Source organism: Apiospora aurea (assembly GCF_038362705.1).
Source record: "Apiospora aurea strain CBS 24483 chromosome Unknown utg000009l_segment0_segment0, whole genome shotgun sequence".
Taxonomy (NCBI): domain Eukaryota; kingdom Fungi; phylum Ascomycota; class Sordariomycetes; order Amphisphaeriales; family Apiosporaceae; genus Apiospora; species Apiospora aurea.
Genome location: NW_027117396.1, coordinates 2,287,386 through 2,315,179, shown reverse-complemented (window position 1 = coordinate 2,315,179; position 27,794 = coordinate 2,287,386). Strand labels below are relative to the sequence as shown.

Genomic DNA, 27,794 nt, shown 5'->3' with positions numbered 1-27,794 from the left:
CAGCCTTCGGATGCGGACCACTAAGCCTCGCGATACTATCCAATAAACCGAAGCAGGTCGAATATCTTCTTCAACGGTTTCCAAATACGATCTATGAACGAAGTATCCCTGGTCACACACCAGTTCACCTGGCTGTGGGTACTCCATATTGCTTGAAATTGGTAGTCATGGCTGCCGGGCGATCTAGCGCCCTCTTGAATCAGGTCGATAAGTTCCTGTTCTCACCGCTCGATAGAGCAATGTGTCTTAGCAAGGAACATTGCAACTCTAACCCTCGAGGCCGCAAATGCTCGAAATGCACATGTGCTCACTCTGTTGGGATACTACTGCAGGCAGATTGCGCAGTCACTACACCTAGCGATTGGATATTGGAGAAATCATCGCGCCGCGCTATAAGAATATATGCACATCAAATGGCTGACCGCCATTCACGGCTGAAGCAGTTCGCACTCCAATACCGTTCAATTTTGGATGCCGAGGGTTTCCGGATTGGGACCAACGAACTGCTTGACGCCCGAGCAGATGATCTTGTGGTTACCCTGACCAAACATGACATTATCATACCTAACGCTTTGAGACCTATAAGGATGGACAGACCTATGAGCATGGAATCTCAATATGTCCTACAGAAGTCCGATGGTATTTCTTTCCCCGACTCGATTTATGGACGCTTATCAACTCCTTGGCAAGCGGAGTTGTTTTGGCGCGCAGGATTTCAGAACTTGGCTCATGCCCTTGAACGAGTACAGGACTATGCGCCCCCACGCCCATCTTATTTATACTGGCTCGTTGAGCATGGAGCAACGCCACAATTCCCTGTTCTTACAACATCGGGTAATAGAAAAACACGGCTGGGATTGGATCCGGGTGTTATCCTTCGTGTGGTCCGCGCAATTGGAAGTTGGTTTGCTGTTGAGAGAAAATCCATGCGGGAGATGGAAGCAGCGAGGGCCCTTAACGCCCGATTCCTACACCTAGAGTGGGCTGATCGGTGCATATGCAAATGCTCCACCGATGCCTGTACTCTATATGCGCATCAACTGAAAGCTCTTTTCAAATTTGTGTATGACAAGAGCGGAGAGGAAACTTGTACCATTGTTGTTCGCTATTTTGGGAGGGGTTTCAGTGCGGTTCCTGATGGCTTCGACAAAGCCACTATTCGCTACTTGACATTCCGGGCGTTGGGTGCCACACACACCTGCTGTTCAAGACGGGGAGGGCCGCTAGATGCCGAGGCAGCTGAGGATGTCAAAGAGGAGGAAAGGGTTGTATTGGAAGTCCATGAGAGGTTGGTCTCGGATTTCGAGCGCGAATTTTCAGCGACTGTTGAGACTTTGCCCCTCAATATTGGCCAATTCGAATCTTTCTGGAGAGGATATTGGCGTCCTCGGATAGAAGAAGAAGTGGCGGGGCTTGAGAGGGACGATCTGCCTCAGGATGTTAAGCGCGGTGCGGAGGAGGTAGGAGTTATTTGGGATGTACCAAAACCTGCACCCTCCCGGAAACCTCCGGTTAACAAAAGGACCTGGGAGTACTGGTTTGCTGAGCTGGACAAGATTGTGCCCCCAGAGAACCATGAGATCGGGGAAATTCGTTCAACTTGGTAACGAGACATGGATTGGGGCGTCGAGAACGCCAGGAACATGGTGGCAATTTCTTAATAATTTTCCATGATTCTGAGTCAACATGCAGGCGTTTGGTGACTTGGTGGACATGCCTTTACTTGAGTTACAATCAGAACAACACTGCCACCCTGGAGGCAGCCGTTTTTTCAAGTATATTTATGAGTTCTAGGGATTTGACTAGTCAACTAGTTCATGAGGGCCTGAGATAGATAGCACAGTTCAACTGTGCAGAGCTTCCATCCTACAGAAGACTCCTGGGACTCCCGGTGCGGGTGCACGGGCTTAATAAGTGTAGCACAGCTCGCCGTGGACGGTGTCCATGATCTCGCGAACCGTGATATCCTTCGCCAGTCCGTTCATGGGCACGACGTCGTCGAGGCTGACCTCGCGGGCCTCGGCCTCGTGGAGGTGCGAGGCCTTGCCGTTGTAGTCTTCCAGCCGGCTGGCGTTCTTCTGCTGCCACTGCCACCAGAGGTGGTCGATCTGGCCGTGATGCAGGAAGAACAGGGGGTCTACGGGGTTGTTTCTTTGTCAGTAAACGGGCAACAACAAGAGGATGGCTGCTTACCGTTAGGAGACGTGGTCGGGTTCATCTCCCCTCCAAGGCAAGCATGGATCGCGCCGTGCGGCCCCCTTCGAGCGCAGTGTGGTAGACAGCGAAATCCGCCGACGCCTGGACTTGAGCCACGCCCTCGGGCCCGAACGTGCCGGCCATGGTCGCAAAGGCCTGGGGCTCCGAAACCTCGGGCAGGTCGCGGAACATGCAGTGGCCGCCGCCGACCATGTCTTTGGGCGTGATGCCGAGGTACTCGGGCCGCAGCCCGGCGAAGGGCCCGTCGGTGACGCAGTGGAGCCGGGACTCGCCGTCGGGGGAGAGCTCGGTCTTGTCCGGGTTGCCGTCGCCGCCGAAGCCAGCGGCGGTGGGCGACATGATGGCGGAGTGGCGGAGGCCGGCGGTGTCTTGGGTCCAGTCCCAGTACCTGTTGGGGGAGAGTGTCAGTAGGGGGCGATGTGGTGGATGGAGGAATACGCACGTGCCGGGTCCCTCGTAGCCGCATTCGCGCAGGGCGTTGAAGTAGACGTGGGTGAAATACCTGTGCCAAGGCAGGAAAGGCGCGCTTCCGTGGACTGTTGTGTGGCATGTGTATTAGTTACCAACTCCCTAATGTGGCGCCCGGGGGGGAGGGGGCTCGTGCGGCCAGGACTGACTGTAGATGTTGTAGTTGAAGTGCACGTTGGGGAAGTCGTCGTAAAGGCTGGTGTTGAGGCCCATCTTGGAGGGCTTCGTCTTGAGGCACAGGACGGCTTTGATGTAGCTCTGCTGGTCGGCGGCGCTTAGCTGGCGCCACTCGACCCTCTTGGCCGGATGGGTGCAGGTTGTCTCTCGAGGCTGGACGGCAGGCAGGGCGATGGCTGGGGCTACGGCACCCGCGGCCATTAGCATGGACAGGAACTTCATTTTGGAAGCAAGGCAGCTGCCGATACGAGCTTAGATAGCGAAGGGAATATAGTCGGTGGATGAAAGGAGGAGCGAGCGTGTTTCTTTTTTTCTGATTCGGTCTGGAAATGACTTTGTGTTGGTGGCTTCGAATCATATTTCGTGGAAGAAAGACGCAAGCCTGTTGCTATATAATCATCTACGCACTCCATCGTCTGTAAAATCCATTTCTCAATACAGCCTATAGTACCGACCGATCTGAACGGCTATGCCCCCTGAATCCAATAGCGGAGCCGTGGACGGACCGCCCTCGGAAGAGTAAACGGGACCTGCCCACATGGCGGACTCTTAATACGAGGTCGTCCCACCCTGAAATGGGGAAATTCGTGACAGGATATGACCCCCCTTCCCACCCCGTGTCCGAGCGCGACCGCCATGGCTATAAATAGCCCCCGAAAATGTGGACTAACAGGCGGAATGGTCTAGAACTGACATCCGCTTTCGTCCAGAAGCAGTCTTTTGCCCGAAAGCCAAAATACGATCCCCGATACGGTACTAGCAGAGCCTAGCTAAATGGTTAATCTAGTTAGTTAGGAATTCGTTTTTACTATCGGAGTTAGCGCTTATAATAAGGATTAACCTTAGTATATATTTTTAATTTATTTATATCGTTATAAATAATTTAAATATATATAGTTTTATTATATAAGTATTAACGTGGTTTACCACTACGCGACGTATATTACTTAGCGACGCACCTTAATTTAATTCTAATATAATTAAACTTTAACGCGTAATATTTTTATAATTATAATGCCTAATTAATCTTAAGAAGATCGGATAGTTTTAGTAATTTAAGCGATACGAAACGGACCGAATTAAATAAGTTAAAAAGCAGTAGTAAAAGCTTATAATATACCCGAATTAATTTTACGCTATCGAATTTACGGCCGAACTTTAAAACGCGAAATCCGACCGAAACGATATAAAATAAATCCAACTAAAAAAAGGTACTTCGTAAATATATAATTAATCTAAATATCCGAGAAATGCCTCCCGATTTCGCTAATATAAAAAATATAGCTAATCTCTTTACCGCGTCGCGCGGCGGCGACCGCGTCGGTAAACACTAAGTTAAGCGTTTTATCGACCGTAACCCGGACTTAAAAATTAAAATAAATCGTCGGTATAATTATTAAAAGGCTTTTTACGAAGATTTTAAAGTTATTTCTACTTAATTTACGCTAATCGCGAATATAAAAACGAAATACGGGATCGTCAATAAAAATATCTAGAATTTCAACGAAACCGGCTTTATAATAAATATAATCGGGTTAATACTCGTCGTAATACGCGCCGAGCGGCGTAGAAAAACGAAATCGGTTTAACTTAATAATTAGAAATAAATAACGGCGATTAAATATATTAATTCGTAGAGTTAATATATTCCGCCGTTCTTAATCGTTTAAAACTAATATTACCTCGCGAACTAATCCCGCGAAACTAATTTACCGGGCGACTAAGTAATTAAGCCGACTTCTAACGGCTAGATTAATAACGAAACAGGCCTAAACTAAATTAAGTACTTCGATAAATATACCAAATCGTAAACGAAAAATCGTTACCGCCTCCTAATTTTCGACGGCTATAAAAGCTATATTTCGGCCGAATTCGAAGTATACTGCCAAAATAACGATATTATTATTATTAATATACCTCCTTATTTATCGCATTTACTCTAACCTCTCGATATAGTATTTTATTCGCTTTTAAAGCGTACTTATTCGAAAAAAATCGAGCTATTTATTAAGGCTTTTATAAACTATATTATTAAACTCGAGTTCTTTATCGCCTTTAAAGCCGCGTATTTTACTATTTTTACGGAAGTTAATATTAAATCTAGATTTAACGTATTTAGTTTAATACCTTATAACCTTAACGAGGTAATTAATAAGCTAAATATATATCTCTGGACGCTTACACTTAACTTATTCCGTCTAAGGACGGCTAATACCTACGACCTTTAAACGCCGTCTAACCCTTAATAAATAACTAAACACTCTACTTATATTAAAAAAAAGGTGTTTACCTATTAAAAAAGCTCTCCGACGCCGATTTTAAATACGGTAAACTAAATAGCGAAGGGTATAACTAAAATAGCTTATAAAATAACCCTTATACGCAATAAAATATATATATTAAAGGAGGCTAATTTAATACTTTCTAAGCGCCGGAGAGTTAAAAAATCGCGAATTTAGCTTAAAAAAGCCTTTATTATTAAGGAATCTTAGTAACTATAGGATAAAAAGGCAAAAAAAAAGCGTTTAACGCCCAATAAAAATAAAAATAAGGGTTCGTTAAAGCGAAAAGCGACTAGTAAAAAGCGCTATAATATTTGCGGCGAGATAGGTTACAATGCGCGAACATATAAAAAAGATATAAAATTAAGCGAGGAATCGAATAGCGAATAATTTTAATTAATTTTAAGCGTTATAATTAAATTAATTTATATAAAAGGGTTAAGAAGTAGAAAAAGTGCGTCGCCAAGTGATATGCGTCGCGTAGTGGTAAACCACGTTAATAAAATAAATTATTAATAAAACGCGATTTTTTTAAAAAAATTTATTATTATTTTAAAAAAGCCGAGGTTTTAAAAACGCGCGAATAAAATTAAAATTAAATAACTTTAAAAAACTAATAAAGTGAGATAAATTAATTTTTTTAATACTCGAGTAGTTTAATAAATTAATAAAACCCCAGTTTTTTAATAGCCTTAAATTCGGCTTACTTAAAAGATAGTGAGAGGCTAAGCCTTTCTAAGTCGCACAGTATAAATACCAAGGGGGACATATAAGGTCAAGTAGGCCTCACGAGTGATTGGGCGAATTTGACCATTATCCAATCTATCTTCTATCCAACTGCAATGACGGATGCCGGACACCCCCCTGAGACTTGTCTGTCCTGCTTGTAAAACAGGGAGAGGCCCGGACATCATCTAGTCGGGCGGGATGTCGACATTAGTCCCCAAATTACCGGTCCCGCGAGCTCTTAACCATGAGAATTTGAGCACGAATCAGCCCCCCAGTGCAATGACTTCTCCATGCTTCCTACTTCGACGATGTTACCGGCTCTGTGGAAAGAGTCGCGAACAAGGACTCAGTCTCGGCGAAGGTTTCGATCAAAAACTTCTTGGTTTCACTCCACACTCGTTCTCGCAGCTCCAACCCGAGTTCCCTGCCAACAGTGAGTGGTCAGTACCATACGAACAAGCCAAGACGGGTCTATGTGCAAGCGAAATCTGCCAGAGCTTACCGGTCCATGTACTCGGGATATCTATGTGGTTACTCTGTCAGCTTTCATGTGTAATTGTGTCAAGGATTGGGACGGAAGAGGACTCACGGTACGACATCATAGTCCACCATCAACTTCCCGTGCGACCCCGTCACGGGCAAGCACGAGTTGACGACGGCGCGCGCGCTCATCTCGACGGGCCGGCCGGCCCACAGCAGGAAGATCTTGGAGAAGATGCTGAACTTGCTGAGGGGCGAGGGGCAGATGCCCGGGTCGACCGAGTGGATCTGGACGGCCCGGTCGCCGGCACCGGGCGGCAGACGCGCGCACAGGTCCCGGAGCCAGCACGTCTGCAGGATCTTGGCGTAGCCGTACTGGTTGCGCCTCTCGGTCGCCGTCGCGTCGGTCCGGTTCAGATGGCCCAGATACGACTCCGCGGGCGTCGCCGGCAGCTTCAGGAACGGCGACGTCGACCGAATGGACAGGCTGCTGACGTTGCTGAGCACCACCGGCGGCAGGCCTGTCGGATCCTCGGCGTTGGCGAGGAGCTTGGGCAGAATGAGAGCGAATAGCAGCGCTGCGGACAGGTGGACGAGCTGCAGGGCTGGATGGTTGAAGCAAGGGATAATGATCAGCGTTGCTTGCGGTTAGAGGCCGGAGGGAGAGGAATGCTGGGGTCTTTGTTACTTTCTTCCCAGCCGTCCTGGGTCACCTTGGACTCTTCATTCATAATAGCAGATCCCATGACAATGGCGTCGATGCGGCCGTAGCTGTTAATCGTCGCCGCGAACTTCTTGACGCTCTCGAAGGAGAAGAGGTCAATTTCCCACGTCTTGAAGTCGACGTCGGCATGTTTCGGCTTCAGGGTATCCGCCAGAGCCTCGCCTTTCTTGACACTGCGGACGCCGAAGATGAGGGTGGCGATCTTGAGATTGGACAAGATGCGGGCGGCATCCGAAAGGATGACGCCGGTAGCCCCGACCAGCAGCACGGTTTTGCCCTCGTAGGCGGCCGGGGTCGGAGGCGCCAATTTGGCCTTGGCTTGCCGGCGCCAAGCCTTTAATGGGTAGGCCTCGGACGTGGGCACCTTTGCTGGCGGCATATTATAACAGATGATATATACGATTGATATAGCCAGTTTAGAAAAGCGACGGTTACAAAGGGGGATGAATGCGTTTGACGGGCGGAAGCGAGGGGAGATTAAAACCCTCCCCCCGACAATGTGTTGGTTGATTACCCGCTGACTGTACCACGCCAACCCACCCTTGACCTGCATTGTCGTTGTCGTTCTGGGAAGGGATGCATGCTGCTTACGCCCCGGTCTAGTGCGGCCTGCTGCATGTCGCGCTGGGATGAGGCCGGGCGGGCCGGGAAGTTGATCAATCAAGCTCTGGTAGGATTCCTTAACGACATTACTCGTTATATGCTCGGGCCAACTTCTAGCGGCCTCACCGCGAAGGACAAGATGAAGCTAATTAAAGTCATTACCCCAAGACCCGGCTACTTGCCCTGATTGGCCCAATCAGGCACATGCGTCCAATGAGAACTGATTGGCCAAGCCACTGCAACTGCCTGGCGTTCGACTACCGGCAACTGTATTTCCGCCTGCTTTTTTTATCGACACACGACGATCGCGAACTTTGTCCCACTCCAGCCACATGGCTGTAGCTCATTGCAGGGATCCTCACCGCTGCGACTATCTATGTGACATATACATTGGTTCTGTCAGTTGAGACCAACCCGATCGAGGCAAGTGAGAAGTACTTACATAGTCAGACCTGCAGCTTTGGGGGCGACGAGCTGACACCAGCGCGCGAAGATAACGAGGCACGGTAGATGCATGTAAGCCGCCACCAACCCCCGCTGCTTACGGGATCCTTCGTCGGATAGGGAACTCTTCCTCGAAGGGGAACTTTCCGCCATGCCGTGAAACTTTCCCAATCTGACTTCCCCTCCAACTTCAACTTCCTCAACCTTCCTGGGCGTCTTCGTCTGCATCATATATATCATAATACTGCTAGATAGGAAAACCACCACAACATGGCTTCACCGTCTCTGCAAAACACAACCGTGCTCGTGACCGGCGCCGCCGGCGGTCTGGGCAAGGCCATCGCGAAGGCATACCTCGACGCGGGCGCCAACGTGGCCATCTGCGACATCCACGAGGCCCGCCTGGCCGAGGCGCGCGCGCAGTTCGAGGGGACGGGCCGCGTCCTGGCGCTGAAGACGGACATCACTTCGGAAGAGGCCGTGGAGCATCTGGTCGCCGAGACGGTCTCCCGGTTCGGCCGCCTCGACATCCTCGTGAACAACGCGGGCATGATGGACGGCTTCGACCCCGTCGGCGACCTGTCCAAAGCCAACTGGGACAAGGTCCTCGGCGTCAACCTGACCGGCTCCTTCCTCTGCATGAAGCACACCGTGCGCGCCTTCCAGACACAACAATCCAAGACGCCTGGCTCGGAGGACTCCGACCTTGCCAAGTTCAAGGGCCTGGTCATCCAGATTGGCAGCAACGCGTCCACCATGGGCCACCAGTCCGGCGCCGCCTACACCGCGTCCAAGCACGGCGTCGCGGCCCTCGTCAAGAACACCGCGGGCTTCTACGGGGACGAGGGCGTCTACGCCGTGGCGCTGATGCTGGGCGTCATGCAGACCAACATCGCCGAGGGTGTCGGGGCGCTGGGCGGGTTCAACCAGGCCGCCTTTGCGAAGTCGTCGTCGGTGACGTCCTCCGGCGAGAATGTTACGGATACGGCGGATGTGGCGAGGTACTGTGTGTTTCTGGCCGACCCGCGGATCGCGGCGGGGGTGAATGGGAGTTCTATTGCTTTCAACAAGAACTGGCCGAGGCAGTGAGGTAGGTTTGGATACATACAAACCATCAGTGGTCACGTTCAGGGAATATCAAGCCATTTGCTGATCATGACTATGGTCTAGGCGTCATGCACCTATTACTACTGGACTGTATGTACGTGTTTTGTAAAAGTAAATGCAGGCGCCCGGCATCCCAATAATGGTATAATTCAGTGAGAACTGGAAGGATGCTCAAATTGGAATTCAAATGTTAGATTCAGGCCTGGTTTCTTGTTCGAAACCTTAGATACATGTAGCTGCCTGATCATGGTTCACCTATTGTTCTTTTCCTGCCTTATTCTTCCCTCACACCCTGCATCCTTCCTTCATCCCACCACATCTCTTTTGGCCAACCTTGTGTTTTTTCTTTTGTTTTCCCTCTCACCTCATCTGCATACCGGCATCCCATCATCCCGTCAAAGAACTTGTTCAGGTGTTCCATCTCATCAAATGATACGATGGATGCCGTTGAGAACTTGTTTCGGGCTTTCCCGGATCCCAAATCTTTTGAAGATGAACTGCTTGAGGCTCGTCGCCAAGGCCGTGGGCGCTTGGACTTGGCATACGAGAAGTTCAACACCCACCTTCAGCCATTCTTGGAGCTGGTCAATCGACCTGGTGTCGCCTCTGTAGACCCAGACCTTGCGTTTCTCAAGGCGAACGCGCAGCAAGCTATTGCTGGTGATGACCTGGACGCCCTGCGACACTTCCGCCAGCAACTCCTGCGACTCAGTCTGTGGAAACCCGAGATCCCCGACGACGGCTCCGCCAAGGCGAAGCAGTTGCGGTACCATCGATGGATTGCCCAAGGACGCAAAATCGCAGAATGCCCCTTCCTACCGACCACCACCGACAGCAAGGACAGCTCTTCGTTGGCCTACCTTCCTGCTCATGTCATGAACCCGCAGTCTTGTGCCGCATGTGGTAGCGGCAACACTTTCGCCTGCACGGGCTGCCTCGTGACTCTCGACTCAGAGCACGTCATCTTCAAGACAGTGTACTGTAGCAAGGTTTGCCAGAAGGCCGACTGGGGCCAGCACAAAGCAGTTTGTACACCGCGCAAGATGATTGGACGTGCCGCCATCCTGCTTCGCCATCTGTTTATCATTTTTCAGGGTCTGAACTACACGACGCCCGTCAGCCGCGTCATTGAGAAGAACGGTGTCACATACCGATTCGTCTCGGACTACTTGGAGTCAGCCTTCCAGGGCCAAACCGTCCCCCATCCATTCCCTCATGAATTGGTTTCGTCGGAAGACGCCTTTCGAGCGGCCATCACGGCGCATGACTGCACGGAAGCTTACAGCACTTTCAAGTGTATCGTGGACTTCTTCCTCAATCGTAAGTACTATGTCACTATGTGGAATCAATCGTCTATGGACTAACAGTTTGACTTTGTAGCAATCTGCAAGCGAATCTTCGAGTTAGACGTCTTCGCCTGCAACGTCCACCGCCCAACCCTGACAATCAACCCACAGACTACAATCTGCAACATGATGACAGGCCACTTTGTGCTACAAGACCAGCTCTCTTCCGAAGAAAGCGTAGCTATTGACCTTGCAGGCGCCCAATTTGGCTGGCAGGAGCCAGTGAGCCCTTGGAAAGCCTGGGTAGATCATCGCTCCTACGGCCCAGTTTCCCACCTGGGTCACAACTACATCTCCAACAGAAAGAACGAGGCTGCTGACGCGATGGGTACCGCTGGCTATTTTTCAAAGGTTGAGGAGTTTCGGCGAAAGCAGGTCAACAACATGATGGTCGCCATCATCGACACCATCAACAAGCAGCAACCGGGAACGAGCGCCTCCGTTACCAAGCTCCTACGTGACCGCAACTTCGAGGACTTGGAAGACCAGGTCGTAAAGGCCTCACGACACGCTATGGAGGCTGGCCTCTCCCAGCTTGCAGCGTCCAAGACGATGCGCATGTACTGGGGTGCAGACTGGGTTCGAAACGCCGCGGAGACAAAGGAGCAATCTCAAGTTCTGGAGAAGGTATGGCTGAGCAGTGAAGAGTACCAGCGGAGCAAGCATGACGTTGGCCTGCTAAAGACTCTGTGGACCCGAGCCTGCGAGAAGAAGAAAGTGGCCAAGGATGCTCGGAAACGGGGTTTGAAACTTGTCGGCGGTGACAAGGTTGACAGCAGTGATGATGAAGACGCCAGCAAAGAAGTCGCCAGCAGCGATGACACGATGGCCGAGGCCGCGTGGCTGTCCAGATTCCAGAAAGTGATACTGGCCGATGGTCAAGGAACGCCCACCCTGTATCGGTCAAGAGGAATGGCACCTGAGACCAGAACCACGCAGGCACTGGCCGAGCAACTGCGAAGAATGAGAGAGCGCGAGCCTTGAGCGCTACCAGAAGCTTGAGGCAATACTGAACATAGCTAGATGAGATCGCGGGTTCCCTGATGAATCCCCACGCACTTGTACAATAGAACTAGGTGAAGGAATTGATGAGCTCAGCGAGAAGCGAATGGCCCAAGTAGATATCTGAGCTTCGCGGGAGTGAATACCCCACGACGTGATGTTCTCTGCTCTATTGCACTTACATGGCCACCGTTAAGCAAGCGTGCTCCACTGTTGCTATGCAGCGAACTCGGTCTTGTGTTCAAAAGAGGGTTGCTCCGTGACAGGACCTGGGGACGGTGGGTCGTAGATAAAGTTGCCGGCCCGCGCCAACATGAGCAAAGTTCACTGACGTTTCTGGGGCGTCGCGTTGGTGGGATCCGGGAGTTTAAAGCACGACATGAGTCCGCCCGGGTCCGCAAACAGTCCAGGGTTTTGGCTAACATCAGCAGAACGGCCCATGGTGCTTGTCCCGATAAGATAGTGTTGGACTACCATATCTATCTCTGTCGTGGAGCATCCAGGCGCCATTGGCAATCTGGAAGAGATACCCACTTGCGCCCACTACAACTTCACGATTGGTGCGTCCGACATGCCATATGTGCTCGCTGATTGGTGCAGCGTCCATCGTACCTGTCGGCTTCGTATAATGTCGCCAGAGATGCATGGTCTCCACAATGCCAATTGCCGGGGTGCAAAACTCCAACAAAACCAGCTGCTCCCCGACCCTACTACGACGGCTCTGTGGTGTTACCAATCCTCGTCGTTGTTGGCTCCCTATTCCACGGCATACGTATGCAATATGCCTGCACTATTTGTGACTGCCGTCGGGGGCTTCGTCGCGCTAGGCGTGTTCGTGGTGATGTACCGCGTCTATCTTTCCCCTCTTCGCCACATTCCTGGTCCGGGTCCTGCCGCTGTCACGCGGTTCTGGTATGTGCGGCGGTTGCTCAAGGGGAAAATCAACGTGGATATCTTGGCTGCTCATGATCAATACGGTATGCGTCCTCAAACCGTCGGTTCCTGATGAAGTGATTAACCGTCGACTCAGGTCACTTTGTCCGCATTGCCCCAAACGAAGTGAGCGTCGGTCACCCAGATGGCCCCAAGAAGATCTTGCTGGCTACGCTCCACAAGGCAGAGTGGTACAAGATCGCCACGTTCCCCGTATGTACTCTCGCGGGCTAGCGCACGTCTAAGCTGGTAGTGACAACTTCATCCAGGATGGGAGGTTCTTCAACACCTTCGCCGAGACCAACCCCAAGACCAAGATGGAACTCACGCGGCACATCGCCCCAGGCTACACCATGACCAACCTCCTGCAAGCCGAACAGGCCATCGACTCCAACATCGCTCTTCTCCTAGACTGGCTGGACCGTTTTGCCAATAGCGGCCACCCCATCAAGCTGGGCGATTATTTGCGGTACGCCACCAACGACATCGTTGGCGATGTTCTCTTCTCCCGCCCCTTCGGCTTCCTGAAGAAGGGCGCCGATATCGACGGCTGTCTCGCCAACAACGAAGTCCAGATCGCTTACGTGTCGGTCATGGGGTTCTTCCGCTGGGTACACGTCCTGCTCTTGGCAAACCCAGTCGTAACTTGGCTTGGCATGTAAGTCTTAATCTCGCTGCTGTGCCCACGCTGCGGTCCACAGATTTGTGTCTCCTACTGACGAGTGAGGCACAAATAACAGCGTCCCCTGGGGCCACACCCTCAACACCGCCAAACGCGCCCTCGAGGACCGCCAAAAAGAACCCCGACGGCCGCTACGACGTATCCGCGCACTGGTTCCGCATGCTCGCCGAGAACCCCGGCCGCATGCAGCGCCACGAGATCGACTCGGCCGCCTTCAACGCCATCTCGGCCGCCACCGACACGGTAGCCGCAACCATCCAGGCGTTCATGTACTTCCTGGTGCGGCACCCGGAGTTCCGGGTGCGTGTGCAGGCGGAAATCGCCGCTGCGGGGCTCGAAGACCGGGTCGTCTCGTACGCGGATGCGCAGGGGTTACGGTTCTTGCAGGCTTGTATTAAGGAGTCGCTGCGCTTGTTTGGGCCGGTTACGAGTATGTGAGATGGGGTGATGGGGTTGGCTGAGCTTTCGCATACATGGCTAACTCATTCCATAGTGGGGTTTCCGCGGGTGGCTCCTAAGGATGGCATTACCATTGGAGACCAGACGTTCCCTGAGGGGACGATCCTCTCTGTTCACCCATGGGTCATACATCTCTCGAAGGAGATTTGGTAAGTCGAATTACTGCCATCCAAACCCATCGCGGACAAGATATTGCGTCTACGCCAAGGCTAGAAAGAAGCCAGCTAACCTGTCAACAGGGGCGAGGATGCACGAGAGTTCAACCCGGACCGCTGGATGGGCGACGACGTTGCCCGGCTCGAGAAGCATTTCATCCCATTCAGCCTGGGCTACGGTTCCTGTCCAGGTCAGAACCTGGGCCGGATCGAATTGTCCAAGCTCTGCGCGACGCTGATACGCAGCTACGATTTCCGCCAGGTGGAGCCGGAGCAAGAAATGCAATACGAGGCGTATTTTGGCTTGACCGCACACATGCCAGCTTGCTATGTGATGAGACAAAGGATGGGAGTGTGACCACTTCTCCGCTTTGAACTATGACTTCTGGATGACTCAATACGGGAGGAGCTAGTAAATACGAATAACAGGAGAGATATTATTGCGACTCTACGATACCATTTGTCGTAATGCCGCAGCGAAGCAAATCTACTTTTATAGGAATATCAAGTCTGCACCTCATATTACATCTATTTTTGAAAATGTTGCCCATTTGTATCTGTTGTCTGTTTTTAAATGGTCCCGAACTGTCCTCTATTCCCCCGCAAGTCCTTGCGATGCGCCAACCGTTCAATCTCATCCCGCAACCGCCCATTGTCGCCCCGCAGCCGCTCGATCACGGTTTTGGTCCTATCCATCTCATCCTTGACCGATCGGATGAGATCTCTCTGCATCCGCGGAACCGTAGCCTGCCAATCCTGACAGGCGACGATGTCGGACTCCAAAGACGCAATGAGCTTCTCCGTCGAGGCGTGGTCCCGCTCGGCCGTGTCCTGGTCAGACGGCTCGTCGTACGGTGCGTCGAGATCGACCTCGACGCCCGGGAACAGGCGCTCCACGTCCGCTTTGGCGGCCTCGACGGCTTTCACGAGACTCGCGGCCTCCTTTTCCCCTAGGCGCCTCTCGGCCCGGATCCGGCGCACCGTCGTTCTGTCCGTAACCAAAGCCTGGTTATTCGTCCCCAGGGCCTCTTCCCGATCCTTGAGCCGACGCATCAGCACGCGACACTCCTTCACCCGCATATTGCCGCCGCCGCCAGGCCCTTGGTCTCGCCCGGCCATGTCCGCCTCTGCCTCCTGCGTCTCCATCAGGCTGCGTTGCAGCTCCAAGGAAGCCTTCAGCGCGTCGAACTTGCCCCGCCACTTGCCCTTGGTGCTCTTCGACGCGGCGGCCGCCTTCTCGTAGTGCGCGAGCTGCTCGCGACAGCGATCCACGTCCTCCTGGGTCTCCTCCCACTCAGCAGCATCGCGGAGCGCTGGGTCCTCGTTCTTCCAGCTTCCCTGGTCGATCGTCCAGATCCGGTCGCCCTTGGCGTCGTAGACGATGACCTGCTGGCGCTCGCACAGGACCGAGAGCGGCGTGAACCAGGGCCGCATGTAGGGGCCCTTCGGGTCCGAAAAGTCGTCGCCCTCGGGACTCAGGTAGAACGGATCGCGGCCTTGCTGCACCTGCTCTCTGTCGAGCTGGTTGAACCAGGTCCCGCCCATGTAGAACTCCCTCTGCCCTGCTTCGATCTCATCGACGTACGGGAGGATGCTGTAGAGGTAGGTCACGGTCGGGTCCAGCTTCAGGGACTGGTACAATGGCATTAGGTGGGTTATATCGTGCGGACCCAGTTTGATGGCTGCGGCGTCGATGTAGCGCATCTCGGCGCGGGTCTGGTAGATGTCCAGCATCAGATCGGCCACGCGCTGCAGCCGCGCCTTGGTTGCTTCGTCCAATGATGAGGTGTCCATTGTTTGTGTCCAAGTATTGCAATGATACGCGCATCAATCAATGATCGATGGAAGTGAGACAGAGACGCGTCAATTACACCCTTGTCCGAAGCCCCACCTATGTTAGGACGTGTTTACTTTTTGTCAGCCAGCTTAACTTTCTGCCGCGTACGTCCCCTTAAAGGGGCTAGGAGCATATATTCGGTAACGGCCCCCTTTTTTTATATATTAGCCAATAGTTTAGTAGTATGTTTACTTCGACCCCTTAGCTAAAAGAGTAAAAAAGCCGGCTAACCGTTATCTCGTCTTTTTTCGTCTCGTCTTATTAATCGATTAATCTTATTAACTTACTTAGCTTTTTTTCGATTAATAGCATTAGCTACGATTTTCCAGCTCATCCAGCTTTTCGAGTACCTTACAAGGCCTTATAGGGCGTAAAGGGGGCACTGTAAAAAATACTATAAAAGGTACTATAAAAGGTACTATAAAAGGTACTGTAGCCTATAAAAGGTGCTATAGCTTATAAAGGGTATTATATAGCATTACTCGCGCTCGGTCCTCGAACCGGCGTGCGTTAAAATTAGTAAGTGTGGCATTGCTTACGCTTAGCCCTTAACGTACGCTCGATCTCCCGAAACGTTAATTCTTATTTCGAATAAAATTCGAATAAGCCGGCTGAAAAGGTGCGTGTATCGAAAAAAAGTTAAGCTGGCTGATAAAAAGTAAACACGTCCTTGGTGTCTGCCTAGACATTGGAAGATGAGGAAGTCTTGGCATTGTACTTTGCACCGTGCCGACTCAAGCAGATAGCAGTATCTTGAATCGAAACCTGCGCGCTTTTGATCTAATCGCCATCACTATCACTGCAATCACTGCTCGAGCTGCTTGAGCTGCTCTCCACTTTCTTCCTACTTCTACAGTTTCCCCAGTTTACCACGACTTCCATGGTACTATCGCTACTCACGCTTCCAGCAATACGCTCACTGTCCTTGCTTTTCGGCCTGTTCGTCTTCCCTTTGTTGTCTCCATCTACCCCTTTCCCTTTTGAATTTCCTGCCGAGGGCTGCCGAGCTTTGGGTGGGATGACCGGTGCTACTTTGCTCGTTTTTGTGGTCGTTGTTGTCGTCTGGTCAACTTCGACAAACCGGCTGGTCAGTATGTCTAAAAGCAGACGCCGCAGCCCCTGCAGATCTTGCAAAGGCTCTTGGGCCTCCGGCAGAGAGCCTTTGACCATGCCACGACTCCAGTGCGACTCCTTGTTGAACTCCAACCATGGCTTGCTCCCACTCAAGATGCCACGTTTCCAGCCCTGGGGGTCGTTAGCAGATTTGTCTCGGGCGTCGAATACGATATACCGGCCGGGAAAATCAACCAGCATCGTATCTCTTGTCCGATCCTTCCATGTTTCCAGGTGCTTCCGTTCGTGCTTGTTGACTTGCAGGTATCTCATATTCCGGTTCAGCTCTCCATTGAGAGGGCACGAGTCATCGAAATAGTCCTTGTTGTTGAGGAAGTATACCGATGGGTGTAGATTTATCTCCACACGGGGTTCCTTCGCCTTGTCTGAGAACGGGTGACGCGTACCATCCCACAAGGACAGCCTGAGTCTGTGCAGAAGCTTCCAACAATGTCCCTCGGGCGATTCCTTCTTGCGGCCTATCCTTGATGTATCAGTAGCAAATCCTCGAGAGACCCAAGGCACGGACGGGGCCACAAACATTTGGTACACAACAGATCGTGAAGACGCCACTGGACCGACGAGCAAGCCCGCTTCCCGAAGCGCCTGGCACAGGTCATTCAGCTCTATCCAAGATTCTGGTTTGTTTAGAGAGTGGCTTTGAGGTTTGTAGCCAGGATTTTGTCTCCAGAGCTGATAGAGTGGTCCAAGAAACACAAGGCCCTTGCCGCCCAACAGGCCGATGTCGTTGAGGAATTTGGCTAGGCAGCGAATAGTGCATGCCCCTTTCGAAGACCCGATCAGTATTAACTCGTCTACCCGAGAAGAGAAGTTGTAATTGTGGCAAAGAAAGTAATACGCATCCAGCATGTCTGAGCCCAACCCTGAGACTTGTCAGCAGTCACGCAAGAGAAAATGCGGTGTCAATAAATGTTCCGTTGGATAAGGATCAGTAGGTTAAGTGTCGAACACTTACCCGTCCCAACCAGCGCTGCAAACCAACTGCCTGGGGAGATTGGTGATTGGCTCCCTTTGCCATCCGAATAAAACACCAATTGTCGCACAAGCCCATACCAGCTGCCTGGATTCGGCGATGCACTGTTGTGGGTGGCAGCATCCAATTGACCCTCGGGTATCGAAGGCAGAGAGAATGGATCCCGTCCGTACGGAGAAACCGCCCGGGACAGTTTTCCCACATTGGTCAAAGGCGAGATTGTGCCCGATGTATTCTTCCGGGTTCCGTCGCAACAGACGAACAATCTCTTCTTTTCGAAATTGACTGACAGATGGTTGAACAGATGTTCTTTCTCTTTACTCATGGATGCTTCTTCGGCTCGGAAAGTGGATTCGAGCGTCCTTGAATCAAAGGCCGGACCTTCGGCTTGACTTGAAGTCGCCTGGCTTGGGGCTGCCATGCTGGACGGGCTCAGCCGTTGGTTGCTTGCTCGTACTCTATGCTGTGATGACTCGAGTACGAGATGCGATTGAGGATGAGACTATGGGTTTCAAAGGGACATGAAGTAGGGACATATGTAGCAGAGGCCTCCAACAGTCCAGCCATGTTCAATGTAGACTCTTCGCTCACTGCCGTGGTCGGCAGCCTTTGCGTTGCCGAAAAAAACAGGGAGCTTCTCAATGCATTCTCCCCGCATCAGGGTTCCTTTGCTGCAGTGTTATATGCACTGGCCATGGACGGCATTACGTTTCAGATGACTTCCGAGGTCTTAGAACCAATGGTTGTCTGTTGGGCCGCCTGAAAGGTCGCATTTGTGTTACGTGCTGACAGAATGACTTATCGCATGCCAGTTCGCAGGCTGCAGTCTCCAGTGGCACGTGTTTCCTTCCTCGTACAACCCGGGCGACGGAGGTAATTTATCACAGGCAGCGTTGGGCTCTTTGTAATATCGCACGCTGGTAAACGTATGCAGAAGCAGCAGCCTGATGCTACCTACCCCGCCTGATGATACTATTTATGAATCCCCTTGAGAACAATGGGCTACGAATCTCGTGGTGTAAACAAGCTTAGGTTAAGACAATAATAGGAAAGATAAGTTTTGAGTCTGTTGATCTGTCTGCCATCCGGCCAGATAGACCTTGAATGATGTTGGAAAGGAGTGGGGGTGATGGGGCTTGGGGGGCTGCTTGTACTTGTATAGCATGCCGATACCCACAATCCCCATGGGGTGAGGGTCGACCTGCATAGAACTCCACACAGCCATGAGCAACGTCCCGGAAGCGTCTGGCGTTCACAATGGAGAGAGTCAAGAGCGAAACTCGGACACCTTACATGACCAGAGTTGAGCGAGTCGACAGTAAGCAAGAACAGACCACCGTCAATCGCCGCTACCAACACGACACGGCTCTTGGCAGTGTTCTCCGCAGCCACCCAAGTGTGTCGTGGTGTTGATTCTACTGTAATTATTGTAGCCTCCGTAGGCTGGTACGCCACAGTCACCTCTTGCCCCTTTGCGCCCCTTACGGCACCAAAACAGGACCACGTGTCGAATGCCCTCACCGAGGGCTTTGGCAAGGGGCCATTTCTGTGAATGTGGCCACATCAATACTTGCCAGCTATCCCATTGTCCAATTCCATGAGTAGCTACTCGACTGACATTAGAGGCTGCGCCACAAGAATGACTATACTACTGCTTGGAACGGGTGGACAAATATAACCTAGCATAAAAAACCTAGTCTTTTACATGAGTCCAAGTCTTTGACCAAACGGCTATTCCATTGCCAGCCTGTTAACCCTTTACTACTGCACATCAATTGCTCCAGTGGTATGATCAATGATCGGACAGGGGCATCCGGTTAGCTCCAGTGGCATATTAAGTAAACACCGAACAAGGTACGACGCAATGCTTCAGTAAAATAATAGAGCAATACAGTGATTGGGTAAAGAGACTAATCGCGTATGACAATATGTGTCTAATAGAATAATACTATGTAATCCAATCGAATAACGCACCGGTCCAATGGGATCATATATACGAACAGCGGAACGCCATATTAATCCCAGTTGTTAAACGGACAAATGCACGATAGAGCAAGTCACTGGCAGGATACAGGGGCGGGGCACATTGGTGCAGTGATGGAGCGAAACAAGGAAGCTTCATGTTCCTATGCTATGTCATAGTTTACAGAATTACCAATCTCAAGTGCTAGGAAACAACTTGGTGGACTCAGATCCACATAACCCCTATAACAGCATGAAAGTGTGGCTCGTATCCACAACAGCGCAGATCTTCAGCGTTCGTCGCCCCTTGCCAGCCAGCCACCTAGGCTCAGCATAGCTCATCGCCCGCTTATTTAGCCTTGGCCAGGCCAACGGTGCCCTTACCGAGGTCGTAAATCGAGTACCATTTGCGCAGGAAAGCGTCACCCAGGATGGCGAGGGGACCGACTGGGGCAGGGAAATCCATACCCATGAAGGTGGAAATGCAGCTGCCCTGGACCTCCAGAATGTAATCGTTAGCACCGATGGCGAAGTCGTGGCCACTGAGCGTGAAGGTGATGTCTGGCAGAGAATCGCGGGCGGAGCAGTCAACAGTGTATTGGCCGTTGAAGCCCTTCTTGGCGCCGATCTCCTTGTTGAGCAGGTCGGCCATATCGGTGGGGAGGGCGATCAGGGAAGTGCCGGTGTCCAGAATGACACCAGTGTTCTCGAGCTCGGCAGTCTCCTTACCGAAAGAGATGGAGTCGAGGTCAACCTCCCAGTAGGCCTTGCGGCGGAGGGGAATCTCGGTGATCTTGCCGGTGTAGTGATCCTCATCAACACCGCCGAAAACAACCTCGGAGTCATCCTCGCCGTTGTTGCTGGAGAGGTAGAAGGCGAAGACGGCATCGTCGATCAAGCCCTGGTTGATCATCTGGTAGAAGGGAGGGACGATGCCGTTGACAGAGAGCCTGTCGAAGCCCATGCCCAGGATACCGTCGAAACGGCCGAAGGCAAAGGCCAGGCCAGGCTCGCTAGTGGCCTCGGCAAAGTCCTGGTGCTTGATGGTCAAATCACCGATGGCCATGGTGTCCTGAGAGACAAAACCGCTCAGGCTGCCAGAGCCGTATCGGATCTCGAACTCGGTGCCGTTCTGCTTGTACGTCGACGAAGAGGACGAGTCGTACTTGGAGTGGAGGTAGCAGGCGATGCTGCCGCACTGCTGGGAGGGGACCCAGAGGTTGGAGCTACCGGTGTCGAGGATGACCTTGAACTCTTGAGGGGTGTACCAATGGTGATGTCGGAGAAGTCTGTTTCAATCGAGGGATTAATGTTAGCACGTGAGTCATGTAACGTCAAAGATCGGCTGCTCAGGATCGAGCGCATAGGGATTCGGACGTACACTGCGCGTTCATGAAGTTGCTGATGGGAACGGGGTGGTTCTTGTCCATGGCGTGCATGGAAGTGTCCTTGAACATGGCCTCGGCATGGCTCTCAGGTCTGCCGCCCATGTACTTCTGACCGAGGCCTCGCATCTGCATATCGATCGGAATGGACTCCTGGAATCCTCATCAATCAGTATGTCGCCATAGCGAATAGAAGATCGCGTGTCAAAGTAGGACTCACCAGTTGATCCGCGAGAGGGATCTTCTGGAGCTTCATCTTGTGGACTGCGGCGTCAGCCGAGCCGAGCAGCGCAGCTGCTGTGAGCAGAGCTCCCTTCATTTTAGGTCGGCTCGTGGTAAATCAAAAATAAATTAGAGATAGATGCCAACGTCAACGTCGAACTTGGCGGTTATTGTTGATGGATGGAAGTGATGGAAGTTGTAGGATGAATGGATGGAAGGATGGAAAGGGAAGAGGGAGTTTAGGTATGACGACTTGGAGGTGGGTGCTTCAAGCAGTAGCTGCGCCGATCCGAGCGAGATAAGCTTGGCCCAAGCTGGGGTGCGCAGGCAGCTACGCGCCACCACAGCAACGCGAAAGTGGGGAGGCCGGGGTAGCAGCACTCGGCCATCCCCAGAACACGTTCTAGATAAGCAAGATGATACAAGAAGGATGGCCGAACAAATTTCAACTATGCGAGAATATGATTAAATTTACTAATCAAATCTAGTAGTATAATGGCAGCTGCGATAATTGATGATACAGGTGCTTTTACGCGAGAAACGGAATAGTTGTTGTACGGTTATTCGAGGCGATTGCACGACTGCATAAACGCAGGGCGGCGGATTGCGCGGCCTCCAGCGCCTGCCATATTCGTCACTTGGTCCTACCCAATGCGGGCAAATTGGACGCACTAGCCACACATCGCCCTGGTTACTCCAGCCCGTCTGCTGTTAGGCCACCGCCTAAGTGATCGGCCAATCATGATCCGATAGTCGGCTCAAGTGACGCAGCGCCAAGCCCAATAAAACCCCACTGTCAAGTAAGGTACCCGGCAGCTTCGAGTGGTCCGGCTTAGGTAAGTTATCTGGAGTAATCATTGAGTTGGTCCCCAGGGGATGACTGGCACATCCAGCTGCTACCAGCTGCTGACTACGTTCATGTGACTGTTGGAATTGCATCAACATAGTGGGGACATGCCATTTCATGTACTGTTGCTCCGTACTTTCCGTGGAATAGCTTCCTGGTCGGATCGGATACCACCAAGACTCTGTCGCTGGAACGAGAATGCTGGTCCACGGAATAGCTGGCAACCTTTGCCGATTGGCCGATGATTATGCGAGCCAAGAAAGCCGGATTATGCAGTTCAAGACAATTTATTCATTTTATGGCAATATTGCACTGTTACGCGATGCTACTAGGTTCGCCGGTAGATCACATGCATGCCCCTGAGTTGTGGACTTTGCATCCACCGACACCTACCGACACCTCCCTCTATGGACACCGGGATAAACACCGCCCATTTTCATCAGGAATTCTATGAACGAGGAGGTAATGTGCCTTTGATTCTGACTATCATACATCTTCCCTTTCCCTATTTCGCCACTCATCCGGTGTCTGTGCACCATGACTAGTGACTATGAAACACAGGCGCGTTCAGAGTCAGGTAAGTCATGGTTGACCATCTGACGCTTTTGGGAAACGGAACGCAGTCAAATTCCTTGAGGCAGAAGAATTGGCCTCTCTAGTTTCCTTGTACTCGCCATCCTTCACTTCATCTCCCGTCTCAGGTTTCGTTCTCGCCTTCGAGCCGTTGTTGTCATTGGTTTCCGTGGCGGACTTGGATGTGGGAGAAGAGCATGGAGAGGAGGATGAGTCGTCATCGGAGGACGACGATGACGAAGACGACGTATCTTCCTCGAAAACGCTCTGCTGCACGTAGCTCGGGCGGCGGTGGCGCCGGGAAGAGGTCTTGGTCAGATCATCGGTCCAAGGCACGGAGTAATGGAATCCCGACGCATTGCTGCCGTTGCTGCCGTCGTATCGGCTCGACGGTAGACTCGCTGTCGCTGGTGTGTTGGTCGGATCGAGGAACTCGGGGAAGGGTTCGTCGTCGTCTTCGTCGGTGAACCCGGCCCGCCGATGATGGAGCAGGATCCGGGGCGAGGTGGCTTCGGGCGTCGGCGCCAGCAGCCGGATCACGGGTGTCGCAGGCACGGGGACGGACTTCTTGCTCAGCTCGTCCGTGTAGCTCCGCGAGGGCGAGGGCGGGATCGGGAGAGGCGGCGAGAGGGGCGATGTCAGGTCAAGACCGTAGTCCAGATCCCCGAGATCGCGGAAGGCCCTCGACTTCGAGTTTTGGCTTGTATGCGTTGGAGATGATGGGCGGGACATGATGACTTCTGGGACTTCAACCAGAGTCATTCGCAGTTGATGCTACTTGCTGATGTCCTGAGTGGTTGCAATTCTGCTACGTACTTGCGGCCATTTAGAAAGGCATGAGAGGTTTCCTAGTCTTATTGTTCTCCATTGTTGGCTGGTGAGCTGCCACCGGCTTTGGAGTAATGGCTTGCTTACACACTCCGACATTGGCCGGTGCCCTTTGTTGTAAGCCATTGTCACCACCCTCGATGCATGCAGTCAACGTACTGAATGACAAAGATGCTAAACACTCTCACCATATCTTCTTCAGAGCTATAGACTCTATGGGTTGATGCACCCCTTCTTGCTATGTATCCGATGAGGCACGTTATGCGCCAAACGTATGTGGAGAGGCTGATCCGTGCTTCAGATGCCCCTGAGATTGTCGTGACATGCCAATTAGCTATCCGTGTGGTTGATACTTTGTTAACTGCACCTTCCTTCCTAATTATTATTTGAGCGTAAGCTCGGGTCCGTGCACCACCCCTTTAATTAATTATAGGGCTAGAATTAAAAAGTTTTAATAAAAACTAAAATACTAAAGCCGTATTAATATTTTATTATAACGAGGTTTACCACTACGCGACGCATATTACTTAGCGACACACTTTTTTTATTTCTCGACTTTTTTATATAAATTAATTTAATTATAACGCTTAAAATTAATTAAAACTATTCGTTATTCGATTCCTCGCTTAATTTTATATCCTTTTTATATGTTCGCGTATTATAACCTGTTTCGCCGTAAATACTATAGCGCCTTTTATTAGTTACCTTCCGTTTCGACGAACCCCTATTTTTATTTTTATCGGGCGCTAAACGCTTCTTTTTTATTTTCTCGTTTTATAGCTGTTAAAATTCTTTAATAATAAAAGCTTTTTTAAACTAAACTCGCGACTTTTTAACTCTCCGGCGCTTAAAAAGTATTAAATTAGCCTCCTTTAATATATATATTTTATCGCGTATAAGGGTTATTTTATAAGCTATTTTGATTATACCCTTCGCTATTTAGTTTATCGTATTTAAAATCGGCGTCGAAAAGCTTCCTTAATAGGTAAACACCCTTTTTTTAATATAAATAAAGTGTTTAATTATTTATTAAGGGTTAAACGGCGTTTAAAGGTCGTAGGTACTAGCCGTTCCTAAACGGGATAGGTTAAATATAGGCGTCCGGAGACGCATATTTAGCTTATTAATTACCTCGTTAAGGTTATAAAATACTAAACTAAATACGTTAAATTTAAATTTAATGTTAATTTCCGTAAAAATAATAAAATACGCGGCTTTAAAAGCGATAAAAAACTCGAGCTTAATAATATAATTTATAAAAACTTTAATAAATAACTCGATTTTTTCGAATAAGCACGCTTTAAAAACGAATAAAGTATTATATCGAAAAGTTAAAGCAAGTGCGATAAATAAGGAGGTATATTAATAATAATAATATCGTTATCCTGGTAGTATACCTCGAATTCGGCCGAAATATAGCTTTCGTAGCCGTCGAGAATTAGGAAGCGGTAGCGATTTTTCGTTTACGATTTAATATATTTATCGAAGTGCTTAATTTAATTTAAGCCTGTTTTATTATTAGTCTAGCTATTAAAAATCGGCTTAATTATTTAATCGCCCGGTAAATCGGTTTCGTAAGATTAGTTCGCGAGGTAATATTAGCTTTAAACGATTAAAAACGGCGGAATATATTAACCTTACGAATTAATATATTTAATCGCCGTTATTTATTCCTAATTACTAAGCTAAACCGACTTCGCTTTTTTACGCCGCTCGACGTATATTACGATAAGTATTAACCCAATTATATTTATTATAAAACCGGTCTCGTCGAAATTTTAAATATTTTTATCGATAATCCCGTATTTCGCTTTTATATTCGCGACCAGCGTAAACCAAGTAAAAATAACTTTAAAATTCTCGTAAAAAGCCTTTTAATAATCGTATCAACGATTTATTTTAATCTTTAAATCCGGGTTACAGTTAATAAAGCGCTTAACCTAGTGTTTACCGACGCGGTCGCCGCCGCGTAACGCGGTAAAAAAATTAGCTATATTTTTATATTAACGAAATCGGGAAGTATCCTTCGAATATTTAAATTAATTATATATTTACGAAATACTTCCTTTTTAATTAAACTTATTTTACGTTATTTCGGTCGGATTTCGCGTTTTAAAGTTCGGCCGTAAATTCGATAACGTAAAATTAATTCGGGTATATTATAAATTTTTATTATTACTTTTTTAATTTATTTAATTCGGTCCGTTTCGTGTCGCTTAAATTATTAAAACTATCCGATTTTTTTGGAATTAATTAAGCATTATAATTATAGAGGTATTACGCGTTAAAGTTTAATTATATTAAAATTAAATTAAGGTGCGTCGCTAAGTGATATGCGTCGCGTAGTGGTAAACTACGTTAACGAAAATTAATTAAATAGTATATTAAATAAAATAACGACAATATTAATAATATTAAAACGCTTTTTAAATAACTTTAATCTTTAATTTATACGTAAATTAAAAATGATTACCTTTACGAATAAATTATAAAATATAATTAATAGAAAATAAAAAATAAAAAATAGCGTAACGTGGTTTACTATTACGCGACGTATATTATTTAGCGACGTACTTTAATTTAATTTTAATATAATTAAATTTTAACGCGTAATACTTTTCTAATTATAATGCTTAATTAATTTTAAAAAAATCGGATAGTTTTAATAATTTAAGCGATACGAAATAAACCGAATTAAATAAATTAAAAAGTAATAATAAAAATTTATAATATACCCGAATTAATTTTACGTTATCGAATTTACAACTAAACTTTAAAACCCGAAATCCGACCGAAATAACGTAAAATAAGTTTAATTAAAAAGGAAGTATTTCGTAAATATATAATTAATTTAAATATTCGAAGGATACTTCCCGATTTCGTTAATATAAAAAATATAGCTAATTTTTTTACCGCGTCGCGCAGCGGCGACCGCGTCGATAAATACTAGGTTAAACGCTTTATCGACCGTAACTTAAACTTAAAGATTAAAATAAATCGTTAATACGATTATTAAAAAGCTTTTTACGAGAATTTTAAGTTATTTTTACTTAGTTTATATTAATTACGAATATAAAAACGAAATATAAAATTATTAACGAAAATATTTAAAATTTTAACGAAACCGGCTTTATAATAAATATAATCGGGTTAATACTCGTCGTAATACGCGCTAAGCGACGTAAAAAAGCGAAATCGGTTTAGTTTAATAATCGGGAATAAATAACGGCGATTAAATATATTAATTCGTCAAACTAATATATTCCGCCGTTTTTAATTATTTAAAATTAATGTTATTTCGCGAATTAACCCCGCGAAACCGATTTACCGGGTAATTAAGTAATTAAACCGATTTTTAAAAGTTAACCTAATAATAAAATAAGCTTAAACTAAATTAAATACTTTAATAAATATATTAAATCGTAAACGAAGGGTCGTTACCGCTTTTTAATTTTTAATGGTTACGAAAACTATATTTTAACCGAATTCGAGGTATATTATTAAAATAACGATATTATTATTATTAATATACTTTTTTATTTATTATACTTGTTTTAATTTTTCGATATAATACTTTATTTACTTTTAAAGCGTATTTATTTAAAAAAATTAAGCTATTTATTAAAACTCTTATAAACTATATTACTATGTTCGAGTTTTTTATCGTTTTTAAAGCCGCGTATTTTACTATTTTTATAAAAGTTAATATTAAATTTAGATTTAGCGTATTTAGGTTAATACTTTATAATTTTAACGAGGTAATTAATAACCTGGATATGCGTTTTTAAACGCCTATATTTAATTTATTCTGTCTAGGGACGGCCAGTATTTACGACCTTTAAACGCCGTTTAACCTTTAATAAATAATTAAGCACTCTACTTATATTAAAAAGAGGGTGTTTACTTATTAAAAAAGCTTTCCGACGCCGATTTTAAATATAATAAACTAAATAACGAAGGGTATAATTAAAATAGCCTATAAAATAACCTTTATACGCGATAAAATATATATATTAAAGGAGGTTAATTTAGTATTTTTTAAGCGTTAAAAAGCTAAAAAGTCGCGAGTTTAGTTTAAAAAAGCCCTTATTATTAAGGAATTTTAATAATTATAAAACGAGAAAATAAAAAGAAAGCGTTTAACGCTCGATAAAAATAAAAATAAAGGTTCGTTAAAACGGAGGGCGATTAGTAAAAAACGTTAACGTGGTTTACTACTACGCGA

The 27,794-nt window shown here is 48.4% G+C and overlaps 11 protein-coding genes across 11 annotated transcripts; 5 read left to right on the top strand and 6 right to left on the bottom strand.

The window, feature by feature from the left end:
* Positions 1-167: 167 nt before the first annotated feature.
* PG986_013837 (uncharacterized protein) lies at positions 168-1,607 on the top strand (the record flags this gene model as incomplete). The annotated part of the gene is made up of 1 exon (XM_066850059.1): positions 168-1,607. One exon carries the CDS (start codon positions 168-170, stop codon positions 1,605-1,607), a length of 1,440 nt encoding a protein of 479 aa, XP_066694202.1.
* A 300-nt stretch (positions 1,608-1,907) lies between these two features.
* PG986_013836 (uncharacterized protein) lies at positions 1,908-3,084 on the bottom strand (the record flags this gene model as incomplete). The annotated part of the gene is made up of 4 exons (XM_066850058.1): positions 1,908-2,108; positions 2,281-2,605; positions 2,660-2,753; positions 2,835-3,084. 4 exons carry the CDS (start codon positions 3,082-3,084, stop codon positions 1,908-1,910), a joined length of 870 nt encoding a protein of 289 aa, XP_066694201.1.
* A 3,086-nt stretch (positions 3,085-6,170) lies between these two features.
* On the bottom strand, positions 6,171-7,456 carry PG986_013835 (NAD-P-binding protein; the record flags this gene model as incomplete). The annotated part of the gene is made up of 4 exons (XM_066850057.1): positions 6,171-6,297; positions 6,376-6,396; positions 6,463-6,958; positions 7,042-7,456. 4 exons carry the CDS (start codon positions 7,454-7,456, stop codon positions 6,171-6,173), a joined length of 1,059 nt encoding a protein of 352 aa, XP_066694200.1.
* Positions 7,457-8,394: 938 nt separating this feature from the next.
* On the top strand, positions 8,395-9,213 carry PG986_013834 (3-beta-hydroxycholanate 3-dehydrogenase (NAD(+)) 2; the record flags this gene model as incomplete). Its single annotated transcript, XM_066850056.1, has 1 exon — positions 8,395-9,213. The coding sequence occupies one exon, from the start codon at positions 8,395-8,397 to the stop codon at positions 9,211-9,213; it is 819 nt and encodes a 272-aa protein (XP_066694199.1).
* A 455-nt stretch (positions 9,214-9,668) lies between these two features.
* PG986_013833 (zinc finger MYND-type) lies at positions 9,669-11,561 on the top strand (the record flags this gene model as incomplete). Its single annotated transcript, XM_066850055.1, has 2 exons — positions 9,669-10,551; positions 10,612-11,561. The coding sequence occupies 2 exons, from the start codon at positions 9,669-9,671 to the stop codon at positions 11,559-11,561; spliced, it is 1,833 nt and encodes a 610-aa protein (XP_066694198.1).
* Positions 11,562-12,360: 799 nt separating this feature from the next.
* Positions 12,361-14,166, top strand: PG986_013832 (uncharacterized protein; the record flags this gene model as incomplete). The annotated part of the gene is made up of 6 exons (XM_066850054.1): positions 12,361-12,556; positions 12,610-12,725; positions 12,782-13,170; positions 13,299-13,624; positions 13,688-13,802; positions 13,893-14,166. 6 exons carry the CDS (start codon positions 12,361-12,363, stop codon positions 14,164-14,166), a joined length of 1,416 nt encoding a protein of 471 aa, XP_066694197.1.
* Positions 14,167-14,378: 212 nt separating this feature from the next.
* Positions 14,379-15,602, bottom strand: PG986_013831 (uncharacterized protein; the record flags this gene model as incomplete). The annotated part of the gene is made up of 1 exon (XM_066850053.1): positions 14,379-15,602. One exon carries the CDS (start codon positions 15,600-15,602, stop codon positions 14,379-14,381), a length of 1,224 nt encoding a protein of 407 aa, XP_066694196.1.
* Positions 15,603-16,450: 848 nt separating this feature from the next.
* On the bottom strand, positions 16,451-18,173 carry PG986_013830 (uncharacterized protein; the record flags this gene model as incomplete). Its single annotated transcript, XM_066850052.1, has 3 exons — positions 16,451-16,489; positions 16,546-17,519; positions 17,735-18,173. 3 exons carry the CDS (start codon positions 18,171-18,173, stop codon positions 16,451-16,453), a joined length of 1,452 nt encoding a protein of 483 aa, XP_066694195.1.
* Positions 18,174-19,009: 836 nt separating this feature from the next.
* PG986_013829 (uncharacterized protein) lies at positions 19,010-19,304 on the top strand (the record flags this gene model as incomplete). Its single annotated transcript, XM_066850051.1, has 2 exons — positions 19,010-19,148; positions 19,186-19,304. The coding sequence occupies 2 exons, from the start codon at positions 19,010-19,012 to the stop codon at positions 19,302-19,304; spliced, it is 258 nt and encodes an 85-aa protein (XP_066694194.1).
* A 759-nt stretch (positions 19,305-20,063) lies between these two features.
* PG986_013828 (uncharacterized protein) lies at positions 20,064-21,418 on the bottom strand (the record flags this gene model as incomplete). Its single annotated transcript, XM_066850050.1, has 3 exons — positions 20,064-21,003; positions 21,092-21,252; positions 21,320-21,418. 3 exons carry the CDS (start codon positions 21,416-21,418, stop codon positions 20,064-20,066), a joined length of 1,200 nt encoding a protein of 399 aa, XP_066694193.1.
* A 1,332-nt stretch (positions 21,419-22,750) lies between these two features.
* Positions 22,751-23,473, bottom strand: PG986_013827 (uncharacterized protein; the record flags this gene model as incomplete). Its single annotated transcript, XM_066850049.1, has 1 exon — positions 22,751-23,473. The coding sequence occupies one exon, from the start codon at positions 23,471-23,473 to the stop codon at positions 22,751-22,753; it is 723 nt and encodes a 240-aa protein (XP_066694192.1).
* Positions 23,474-27,794: the final 4,321 nt, after the last annotated feature.